The 12951-nt window shown below is 42.2% G+C and overlaps 1 protein-coding gene across 2 annotated transcripts in view; it reads right to left on the bottom strand.

The window, feature by feature from the left end:
• PARN (poly(A)-specific ribonuclease) overlaps positions 1–12951 on the bottom strand; it is a 287911-nt gene that overhangs the window by 194564 nt on the left and 80396 nt on the right. For both annotated transcript variants that reach the window (XM_073591082.1, XM_073591083.1), the window contains one exon: positions 12320–12363. In XM_073591082.1, the coding sequence (XP_073447183.1) occupies positions 12320–12363 (44 nt within the window). The remainder of the gene's footprint in view (positions 1–12319; positions 12364–12951) is intronic.

Genomic DNA, 12951 nt, shown 5'->3' with positions numbered 1-12951 from the left:
GCAGTGACTCATCACAAATTGGCACCGATTGGTGGCACAGGTGCAGTGTGGGTAAACAGCAGAGCATCACTGTAAAAGCAGTCCTATACCATTAAGCCCAGTGTATTGCTTCACACTGAACTGAACATCTCCTCTTTGCTGCTGGTGGAACCACTCTGGAGACTGCTAACCGGGATAAGAAGTGGTGTGCAGTTGGTATCGCTCAGCATGGGACCGGAGCTAGCATTACAGAGGAGGAATCAGCTTATGCAGCTCTTGCTCCCTACTACAGCTTCAACTTTACAAGTAGTCCCTCTGCACTGCACTCTGATGGTCTGGGATGGGATTGGGGGGGGGGGGGGGGGCGGTCAGCAAGCCCAGACCGTGATCTACCAGTCACCTAGCTGCAATTGTTAGCAATCTACAGATTGCTGACCTCCACTTCAGCATTTACACAGTCCAAAATAAAAAAAAAAAAAAAAAAAAAAAAACAAAAAAAACAAACCACACACACTTTAAAAGACGTATACATTTTTTATTAACTCACTACAGCTTTAGATTTTGCAAGAATTGCAAATGATTCTAATGATTCTAGTGTACTTTATTGAAACCACTGGCGACAACTACAAAATGTCCTTTTTTTGCATTCCCTCCCTGCGCTGCAACGGTTCCTCAGGGACTTAATACCTTTTGAGACGACTTGTGTGACTGGGGAGGTCCAGTGTGGCAGATGTTGTCAATTACTTACAAGAGTTTTTGCTTGATTCTCAAGGTAATACTGGGTTCCTTAGTAAATGGGAGAATGATTTAGGGACTACTTTCTCAGAACAGCAAATAAAAAAGAGTCAATAAAGCACCCATTAAGTGGTGATTTGTAATAAATACCAAGAAATTTCTTATAAGATTGTCACCAGGTGGTACAGAACAACTGGCTAAATTCTTCCCTCACTATACCGGGCTTTGCTGGCGCTGTGGAACTCAGGTTGGCAAATTTTTGCATATCTTTTGTGATTGCAGGGCCTTACAAATTTTCTGGCGACCGGTCCTAAGAGATTATCACACGACCGGCCTCTTTGGCAGATGATCCAGCTTCATCTAACCCATATGTCGCGTAAACACTACAAGAAATCTTGGCTTCTGCAGCTATTAAATGCCACTAAGGCCTGCATCCCCATTGTTTGGAAAAGAAGGTCTCTTCCAAATGTGGGACAGTGGTTTAACAGTAAATAATATCCAGGAAATAGAGGACCTTATGGCAGCCTATGGGGAGAAGACCTCTTAAATAAACCAGAAATGGTTTTACTGGAATGACCAAAGTACTCTTGCAGATACAATCAATGGCTGTGAGTCCCTCACATGCCAGTTGCAATAATGAGCCTTTTGGGAGATGGCATTTTGAACACTGATGGATCCCTTATTGTCATTTCATTTTTTCCTCCCCTACCTTTCCTCCATATCATTCTGCCCCCCCTCCCCTTGAAGAACTGAACCCCCCCAGGGTGGTGGACCGTGACCGCAAGAATTTTATTCTTCCTCTTTTATACTAGTATTCATTCTCTCTGCTTTGCTGGGGTATCTTTCCAGCTACAGTATGTGTTTTCTGGTTTCTAAAAAAACAGGAGACACCTACACACTGAATATATTGGTTTCACGATTTGTACTTTATAATGTATGTGGAAGCTCAGATTTTACCCCCTTCCTGACCAGGCCATTTTTTGTCATATGGCACTGCGTTGCTTTAACTGACAATTGCGTGGTCATGCGATGCTGTAACAAAATAAAATTGATGTTTTTTGCCCACAAATAAAGCTTTTGTTGGTATTTGATCACATCGGCGGTTTTTATTTCTTGCGCTATAAACAAAAAATAATTGGAAAATTTTAAATGTATATATTTTCAAAAAAAATACAAAAAGTTTAGGATTTTATTTAATACAAAGATAGAGGCAAAAAAAAAAAAAAAAAATAATGATATACATACATGGGTGTGTAAACAAAGACAGAACAAGGAAATCTACATTTAAAACAAGCCGAGATGTTAAAAGGCCAATATAAGTTACAGGTAATAAGTCCCTACATGTTTCACCAAAACATTGGCTTCTTCAGGGTAAATATTATTAACCTGTGCAAAATTGTGGATTCCCGATATCCCCAATGGCGAATAAGGCACTGAGACCCGAGGGGAACCAACAGAAATGCACCGCAACTAAATGTGGCTGCAGGGGGCTGACAATTATGTGGTAATAAAATCAATATAAAAACAGGGGCACCAGGAGGCATCGATGTTGGCCAAAAAGTGGTGATAAAAAGAGGTCAGTAAGTCACCATCAAAAATAAAGGCTGCTACGCAGTGTAAACATCATACCTCAAATCCAGGTATATTAATCACCCAATTAGGATACTGAGCGCCCATGACTGTTGCTGTTAATCTAAAAAAAAACCTTTCCATTAGCAAGCTTACATCTGTTTTGCTGGCACTACCTAACACCAGTATCCTAATCGGGTGAAAATCTAGCTATAGTAGGATTTTCCAGGAGAGAAAACTGCAGGAAAACACTGATAGCTGCCGCCTGTACCTTTAAGGTACTAACTGAAAGACCTTTGTTGACACACTCTGGAAAAAAAATTCCAAAATTGAAGGAATATCATGAGTTAATCTTTGATTTTCAGATAACCATGAGTTAAATTTTTTTTCCAAACCTTGGAATATATGGCTCTCGTGACTGGAGTCTTGACAACTTTGTCGGAGAACCCCTGGGCGCTTTGTATCTTTTCTTCAGATACCAAACCGTCAAAGTTAAAGGAAACCACCTGTGGGTGTGACACTGGACCCAGCGATAGTAAGTCTTCTCTCTTCGGAAGACTCAGTGGAGGCTCCGAGACCAGAGTCTGTACTATATTAAAGCTCATTGCTACTGTTGCCTACTATAGCGGTGTAACTCTGCTGGACTCCTTGTGACAGGTTTGTGAAATTAATCTTGCATTGTTGCTTAGGATCCTCTTCTGTTCATTACTTATGTTTCAGTAATAGGCTGTCATTATGGAACTGACACTAGATATCTGGACTTTTTAGATTCTCTATCTGGAGCTACAGGCTATTTTCTTAATGAGCATTTGTGCCTCATCAGCACAGGGCCCTGGAATATACTAACCAGGAGACCTTTGGCGAGTCTGTATTTAGGCATATTCCTACTAATATATTACGCTTTTGTCCTGTTGGAGATCTTAAATGGTGTCATATTTCTCTATAGATGGTCACATACTGTGCCCTATGGAGATTTTTTCCTGCATATGTTCTGAAGCCTCATTCTCTTTTGAGGTAACCTCTGTTAATTATCTAATGATAGACCTTACTGGGTTTCTTTAGCTGTCTACACTTCTGACGGCTTTTTTCATTTTAGCCCACAGCCACTGTCCTTTCATCTAGAGTCCAGTCTGGTACATGTACACCCGCTAGGCTTGATATTGAAACTCTCACATCTCCATAGCCAAGTATTTGCTGAATTTAGGGCTACTTATTTTTTATTTTTTCTAATTCCATCCCAAGGTTTTTGGATTTATAGTAGGCATATTTTTATATTTTGTTGATTTTTGATTGATCCCTCTGGGTATCCTTGTGATGCTTGGTACCATCCAGGCACCCGGGGATGGCGTGGGGCATGTCATGCTTATGAGAGTTACGCTGTTCTATGTGAGTGGTTTCCTTTATGCATCACTTGTATGTCTTTCTGGGACATCTCACCTTTTGATATGTATATCTGTACCCATTGTCCAGATTTGAAATATGATTATTTCCCCTTTCTTATGCAGAATCCCTCTGTTTGGTGCCAGTCATATAGGTCCTGAGGAAGCGAAAGCGAATGGTTGACCTGCCATATTCAAGCAGCAACAGGGAGCAATACACGTACTATGTGTGGCTTATTTTATTGGAAGCCAACACTGTTTTTAATGTTAGTGTCTTTTTTTATATCTATGTATAATAAATTATTTTTCTAATAATATTTCGTAGTCCTTTTCTGGTACCTATAAAGTCCGCTCCAAGTTCCCCTTTTTTCTTTAGCAATTTCATATGGATGTGGTACCCCCTTGGCCCTTTCTTTATGTGTTTGTATTTGTGTCAACCATACTTCCAAATTTCTGGCTACACATGTGGAGGCCAGAGGTGGTTTAACCGGTTCAATACAGGGCATTTTCACCCCCTTTCTTCCCAGGCCAATTTTTAGTTTTCAGCGCTGTCGCACTTTAAACGACAATTGCGCGGTCGTGCGACGTTGTACCCAAAAAAATTGACGTCCTTTTTTCCCCACAAATAGAGCTTTCTTTTGATGGTACTTGATCACCTCTGCGGTTTTTATTTTTTGCGCTATAAACAAAAGAAGAGCGACAATTTTGAAAAAAAACCAAAATTTTTTCCTCAGTTTCGGCCGATACGTATTCTTCTACATATTTTTGGTAAAAAAAAAAAAAATAGCAATAAGCGTATATTGATTGGTTTGCGCAAAAGTTATAGCATCTACAAAATACGGGATAGATTTATGGCATTTTTTTTTTTAAATTATTTTCAGCGGCGATCTCGATTTTTCGTGACTGCGACATTATGGCGGACACATCGGACACTTGACGCATTTTTGGGACCATTCACATTTATACAGCGATCAATGCTATAAAATTGCATTGATTACTGTGTAAATGACAGGCAGTGAAGGGGTTAACCACTAGGGGGACACAAGAGGTTAAATATGTTTCCTAAGGGAGTGTTTCTAACTGTAGGGGGCGGGGACGTACAAGGGGAGGAGACCGATCAGTGTTCCGCTGTACTAGGAACACAAATCGCTCACCTCACAACTGACAGGATGTGGATCTGTGTGTTTACACACACAGATCCACGGTCCGGCCAACGGGCAATAGCGGGTGCCCGGCGGACATCCCGGCCGCCGGGGCACACGCACCGGGTCCCGAGCAATGCGGCGGGCGCGCGTCCCCTAGACGGCCGGGAATCCCAGGCAGTCATATGACGTCCACCCAGGATGGGAGATCCCATCTGTGGACGTCATATGGCTGGGTAGGGAAGTGGTTAAAGATTCCCGACAGATGAATCCCAGGCTCTGGAAAAGGATATCCCCTCTTTTGTCCATCGGGTCCCTAAGCATGCCCATATCGTCAAACGCTAGGTCAGAGTTTGAAACTTTTGAAAGAGGTGAGTCTACCTTAGGATTTTTGTTCCACGGCTGCACTGTGTCCTCAAATGGAAACCTTTTTAGGTTACCAGAAAAGAAAGGTTTTCTCTCTGGATTTTCCCCATTCTAGTTTGATCGTATCAAGCAGGGAACTATGCAATGGAAAAACTCTAGACTTCTTATGCAAACCCTTGTACACAAGGTCATGTTTAGACAATTGTAACTCCTCCTCCTCCTCCACCTCAAGTGTTATATAGATAGTCTTTAATAAGTCATCAACATTGTCCAAAGAGAACTTAAACCTTGAGCCCCTTGTGGATTCTCTATCCCTGGGGCCTGTATCTGACATAGATTCTTCCGGAGAAGAACAGCTAGATATGGCTTCAGCCTCAGAGTCTTCACTCTCCGCACTCTGCTGTGGAGCGCTACAGACTGAAGTTCTAATTGGAGACGGACCCTCTGCGGAAGCCTGAAACTTGTCTATTAGAGTTTTAAATGAGCTAAAGGTAACCGTAAGCTCATCTTTAACAGAAGTCAGCATTTTCTGACAGGAGGCTACCGGGTCATCCTTTACTAGGCCTTCTATACAGGTGGGGCAAACTGCTTTGCTCCATGAGGAGCTCAATTTGCTTCCGCAAACCGCACATTTCCTTTTTGGTGGCTGCGCTTGGGCCTTGTCCTGGGTCTTAGTCTGCAAGACAAAATAAATGACCCATAAAGTAATTTTAGGCCGCCCATCACTCCGTAACACCTTGTGCAGGAGGGAGGAAAATGTCTCCCCCTACACCCAATTCTACAGAAGGGGGGGAACACTCAAGGATAGCAAGAGGGTGACAAAACACTCCAGGCTTACCTGTGAGGTGCTGGTGTTTGGGACCGCATCCACTGCCTATGCAGTGCTGTGGAATTTTTTATTAATGTATGTTGTCAGATGTCCCCCAGTGTCAGTTTTGCTGTAACACACTCATGCAAGGGTATTCTCACATACAGACGCTGGTGGAAGACCATTGGATGCAGAAACCTTCCCGTGGACACAGCGGATCGGATTGCTGTTTTGAGGATGTTTGTTTACGCCTCACCAAGGGGACTGGCCACTCCTTGGCAATCGCAGTTAAAGGCCTAAGTAAGCAGATCTGCGTACTTGGGAACATAGCATAACCACTAGGCCATAATGTAGTATGGCTCGCATCATTGGTAGCAGTGGGAATGTGCACATGGTCGTGTTCGGAACCATGTGCTCGCCACATGGTTTTGCACATGTCACTACTGCATTTCTATTTGAATATATGCATGTGTGTCATTGGTTCTTTTGAAAGAATACAAGTGTCTGATCAGCCGATTCTGAAGCCAGCACCCTCTTGTTATCCATGTGTAGTATAAATAAAAGCAGCTTGGCTATTTTGTTCAGGATGATACTGAGCTTGAGGTGATATCAGCATCTGTTTAGGTTACTTGGAGAGATAAACGATCACTCTTTCCCGGCATTATATAAGAGAGCGCTTTGTGCTTTTAAGCGCAAAGAAAATATATGCTTATAGGGAGCAGCCTAAATTTTCCCTGACAGCAGGTACTGCAGAAGGATCCATCCTGCCCCTCTGGTAGTCCACAGCCTCTGCTGCTTCTTCACCAAACACCAGCAGCCAGCGTCCCCTGTTCGCACCATTTATGGAGACCAGAACCAGTGTCTCCAGCGCCCGATGACGACATCATATGCCCCTAAAGTGACCCTCACTGGATACTTCCTGTGGGCCAGCTTGGAGCGCAGTTGCTCCGCCCCCTCGAGTGCCACGGCTTCCTCTTTCCCCTGCACATACAAGCCACGCTGTCAGTGGTGAAAGGATACCACCGTGCTGCCTATGCAACGCGCGCTATGGGGCCCGACATCACCTCGGTCTTGGATAAAAATGTGGTGCTGCGCTAATCCTTTAAATAGGCAATGGTTATACGTGTAATAACTCAGTGATGGTGGGTGCCTCCAAGCACAAATAAAATAAACATTTTCAGATATAAATAAATATACCAGTAAAAAAGTGACAGTGGTAAAAGGGGAAGGGGAAGAAGTCACGCGACGTCACGCGTAGGGATGGGACAGGCACTCTATGACTGTGTATTACGAGCTCGCCGCTCGTCGGATCTCCACCCGGTTTTTAATGATTGTTATGTGAGTACACATGATTCTTTTAATAAAAAGTGGTACATTTTCCATACAATACTATTGTGGGCTTCCTTTTCTAATTTATCTGGGTGACCCCAGGACACTACTTGAAAGGACTAGACGCCCCCATAAGAGAAGTGACCAGGATAGGACCACATCATCATCTCTCACAGCTGGTTGTTTCCACGGTCTCTACTAAGGCTGCCATGCCTCAAAGTGGCTAAATGCGAGTACCCCATTACCTTCAGATAAGGGGCCACTGCATGAAGATTTACCATCACCGTCACTTATATTTTAGCACCAAGTGGATCACTCATTTTGTGGATTTTGAATAATTTATCATTTCCAAGCGGAGCAGTGTTTATATTATATTTTATTATATGGTGCTTAGTCATAGCTATGACTAAGCACCGTGCCTGGTGTGAAACATGTCAGCAGCAGTGCAGTTAGTCTGTACTTACCTTTGATGCCTTGATTTTACTTTTCAATAAAGGTGAATATTTTGAGTGCAGCTATCCAGCCTTATTTTTTTTCCATTATCTTTTGCTCCCTGACAGATCAGGGATCTGCTTTGTTTACATAGGCAGACCGCTGCTTTGTCTCACCGCTGAATGATCAGACAGTCGTTGTGGCCATCGGACCCGCTGATTGGTTCCTGCTGTTTTCAATCATGGCGGGAGCGGCAGTGGCGCACATGCCCTCTAAGCCGTGCACACAAAATTACGTACAGGTACCTGATTTTAAGCAGCTGGGCCACCCTTCCACAGTATATGCACGTTGGGCATTCCCCGAAAGCAGTTTAAGAAGGTTAAAAATAAAAATGTTAAATTAAAAATTGTCTGGTTAAAAGTGGAAAGCAGGGCCTGGAATCCAAAGGGTTAAACAAACAAAAAACATAGCAAATTATGTTTGGGGGGGAAAAAAAAAAAGTCAATACATGCCATTACATTTTTTTTGCTCACATCCATTACATTTGTTTTGACTGCAAAAAACCTGCCTGATCCTGCCGTTGACACCCCCCCCCCCCCCTCTTTTTGTCTGTGTCCCTGCTGCAGCCTGAGATTGAGGCCAGTTGTTGACATCTACTGAGCATAGTCCAGTCTGTCCCCTTCAAAGCTCATTTCCTTTTTTTTTCTTTATTGGTGAAGCCCACATGATAGTCATATGTGGGTGTATACGCACTGGTAAATTACACAGCCCTCCTTCCCTCCACATTCTCATATTGCTAAACTATGAGTGTGAGATAAGATGGTGATTGATGAAGGCTTCACCTCCCTGTTGGTCCCAGCACACACACACACCACAGAAAGGTTGGAGGGGCATGGCACAGCCTGGGATTGACAGAACCTTGACTAGATTGCTATACAGTGTGAACAAATTTCACCCATGTCATGTAAAAAAAAAAAAAAAAAAAAAAAAAAACACCACACACACACACACACTTTGAAATGGATTTGTATGAAGCTTTAAAACCCTTTGTTGCCGTTTTATTCTCCATTATGAAAGCTTTATTTAATTTTTTTTTTTTAATTATTATGTAAGGTGACTGGCACAGCACCAATCAGGGATGTACAAACACAGATTAATAATACATCAGCATAGTACTAGGAATTCCTTCCTCAGATCTTTTGAGGCCTGGCAAATGTCATGTGATCTTTGAATAATGAAAACTTTTTTTTTTTTTATATATTACAGTGGCATGCTTTTTATACATAAATAGAAAGGATATTTGCAATTGTATGCTTAGTATCACTTTAAAAATACACTTTTTTAGAACAAGCCTTCAACAGGCACCACATGTGCACTTGTCTAAACTATGTGGCATGTTCACCAATGCCAGGAGCATGGCGGACAAGATGGGTGAACTAGAGATACTGTTGTACGGAGGAGGATTTGGATTTTGTGAGAATATCAGAGACCTGGTTCAACAGCTCTCATGATTGGCTGGCAAACATTCAAGGGTATACCCTTTACTGCAAGGATAGAGAGGGTAAAAAAGGGGGAGGGGTATGCCTATATATCAAGAATAATGTACAAGTTATTGTGAGAGATGACATCACTGAGGGAGTTAGGGAGGAGGTGGAATCCTTATGGGTAGAGCTCCAAAGGGATGAAGCTAAGGGGAAAATACTGGGAGTATGCTATAGGCCCCCTAACCTGAGGGAGGAAGTGGAGACAGATCTATCACAACTTGGATTAGCAGCAAGGATGGAAAGTGTTATCATAATGGGGGATTTTAATTATCCAGACAGACTGGGTGGCAGGAACCGCGCATTCATTTAAGGCTCGCCAGTTCCTTAATGTCTTGCAGGACAATTTTATGGGTCAGATGGTAGACGCACCAACTAGAAATAAAACATTACTGGATCTACTGATTACCAACAATACAGACCTGATCACGGATGTGGAAATACGGGGCAATTTAGGTAACAGCGATCACAGGTCAATTCGTTTCAGTATAAATCACGCAAATAGGAAACATAAAGGGAATACAAAGACACTGAATTTCAAAAGAGCCAACTTCCCTAAACTACAAACCTTGCTAAAAGGCATAAATTGGGATAAAACATTAGGAACAAAGAATACGGAGGAGAGATTGGTTTGCTTTAAGAGCATATTAAATAAGGGCATTAGCCAATGTATCCCATTGGGTAATAAATTTAAAAAAGAGCGAACAAAAGCCCTGGATGGCTTAACTCCAATGTAAAAATGCATATAAAAGCAAAGGAGAAGGCCTTCAAAAAATACCAGGTTGAGGGATCATCATCAGCATTCAGACTTTATAAAGAATGCAACAAGAAATGTAAGGGTGCAATTAGGACGACTAAGATAAAACATGAAATACACATAGCGGAGGAGAGCAAAAAAAAAAAAAAAAAAAAAAAATCAAGAAATTCTTTAAAGTATGTAAACAGTAAAAAAGGGAGGACAGACCATATTGGCCCCATAAAGAATGAGGAAGGACATCTGGTTACAAAGGATGGGGAAATGGCGAAGGTATTGAATTTATTCTTCTCCTCAGTCTTCACAAGTGAATCGGGGGGCTTCAGTAACCAAAACTGCAGTGTTTATCCTCATGAAAACACAGGAAGCACCTCCATGGTTAACAGAGGACAGCATTAAAATTAGACTTGAGAAACTTAACATTAATAAATCACCGGGACCAGATGGCTTGCATCCGAGGGTACTTAGGGAACTCAGTCAAGTGATTGCCAGACCGTTGTTCCTAATTTTTACAGTCTGACTGGAATGGTACCAGCTGATTGGAGAAAAGCCAATGTAGCACCAATATTTAAAAAGGGCCCAAAATACATCCCTGGGAATTACAGACCAGTTAGCCTAACATCAATAGTATGTAAACTCTTGGAGGGGATGATAAGGGACTATATACATTAGCAGTAATCAGCATGGATTCGTGAGGAATCGTTCTTGCCAAACCAATCTACTAACCTTTTATGAGGAGGTGAGTTGCCATCTAGATAAAGTAAGGCCCGTAGACGTGGTGTATCTGGATTTTGCAAAAGCATTTGACACAGTTCCCCATAAACGTTTACTGTACAAAATAAGGTCCGCTGGCATGGACCATAGGGTGAGTACATGGATTGAAAACTGCTACAAGGGCGAGTTCAGAGGGTGGTGATAAATGGGGAGTACTCGGAATGGTCAGGGGTGGGTAGTGGGGTTCCCCAGGGTTCTGTGCTGGGACCAATCCTATTTAATTTGTTCATAAACGACCTGGAGGATGGGATAAACAGTTCAATCTCTGTATTTGCAGACGATACTAAGCTAAGCAGGGCAAAAACTTCTCCGCAGGATGTGGAAACCTTGCAAAAAGATCTGAACAAATTAATGGGGTGGGCGACTACATGGCAAATGGAGGTTCAATGTAAAAAAATGCATTTGGGTGGCAAAAATATGAATGCAATCTATACACTGGAGGGAGAACCTCTGGGGGAATCTAGGATGGAAAAGGACCTGGGGGTCCTAGTAGATGATAGGCTCAGCAATGGCATGCAATGCCAAGCTGCTGCTAACAAAGCAAACAGAATATTGGCATGCATTAAAAAGGGGATCAACTCCAGAGATAAAACAATAATTCTCCCACTCTACAAGACTCTGGTCCGGCCGCACCTGGAGTATGCGGTCCAGTTCTGGGCACCAGTCCTCAGGAAGGATGTACTGGAAATGGAGCGAGTACAAAGAAGGGCAACAAAGCTAATAAAGGGTCTGGAGGATCTTAGTTATGAGGAAAGGTTGCGAGCACTGAACTTATTCTCTCTAGAGAAGAGACGCTTGAGAGGGGATATGATTTTGATAAACAAATACCGTACTGGTGACCCTACAATAGAAATAAAACTTTTTCGCAGAAGAGAGTTTAACAAGACTCACAGCCACTCATTAAAATTAGAAGAAAAGAGGTTTAACCTTAAACTACGTAGAGGGTTCTTTACTGTAAGAGCAGCAAGGATGTGGCATTCCCTTCCACAGGTGGTGGTCTCAGCTGGGAGCATCGATAGCTTCAAGAAACTATTAGATAAGCACCTGAATGACCGCAACATACAGGGATATACAATGTAATACTGACACATAATCACACACATAGGTTGGACTTGATGGACTTGTGTCTTTTTTCAACCTCACCTACTATGTAACATGTGCTCACTTCTAGAATGAGCAAAACAAAAATACCATGCCGTTTACAAAATATTGTTTTTCACAACCCCACCACCAGTGACCGCAAATGCAAAGATTGCTGTTTATATTAATCCTCAGCAAAGCCTACCTTCATCTATAAGCTTAACACTTTGTAAACAAACAATTGGAGTTATTTTAAAAAACAGAGAGAAAAACACAAAAAAACAAAAAAACAAAAAAACAAAAAAAAACAAAACAAAAAAAAGGGGGGGTACACTTAAGATAATCATTAATTCATAAATACTTTATAGTCTTTATGACAAGTATGTGGTTCAGGCTACACCATTACTGGAAAAAATATTTAAAATGCTCACCTTGGAAATACAGAGGATGTGACTTCTTTAAACTCATTTAATTCCTGCAAAAAAAAAAGGCAATGCAATATTAGAGCTAAATGCTTAAAAGTAAATATAAAAAAAAAACAGGCTGTTCTGTACACAAATCGAGCGACAGATCAATGTGTATACAATCCGTCTACCCATACATGAATCAAAACTCAGCCAGTCCCTGCTGCATCCCAATAAAACCCTTAAAAAAAAAAAAAAAAAGTTATTGTTGTCCGCGTCCTCACTGGAGAAATTCATTAAATTGTTACCAGGACAAAAAGGAACAGGAAATCTATGAGGGGCTACAAAATTCCAACAGCATCATGGGCAGAAAGTAAGGCCCCTTTCACACTGGGGCGGTTTGCAGGCGTTATTGTGCTAAAAATAGTGTCTGCAAACCGCCCCTAAACAGCCTCCGCTGTTTGTTTAGTGCGAAAGCCCGAGGGCTTTCACACTGAAGCGGTGCGCTGGCAGGAGAAGGAAAAATCTCCTGTCAGCCGCATCTTTGGAGCGGTGAAGGAGCGGTGTGTATTCACCGCTCCTGCCCATTGAAATCAATGGGACAGCGCGGCTATACCGCGCTATACGAGGGGTTTTAACCCTTTTTCGGCCGCCAGCGG

The sequence above is a fragment of the Aquarana catesbeiana genome, linkage group LG06, assembly GCF_042186555.1.
Source record: "Aquarana catesbeiana isolate 2022-GZ linkage group LG06, ASM4218655v1, whole genome shotgun sequence".
NCBI classification, from domain to species: domain Eukaryota; kingdom Metazoa; phylum Chordata; class Amphibia; order Anura; family Ranidae; genus Aquarana; species Aquarana catesbeiana.
Note: the sequence above shows the minus strand (reverse complement) of the source record. Positions and strands in the feature narration are given on the sequence as shown.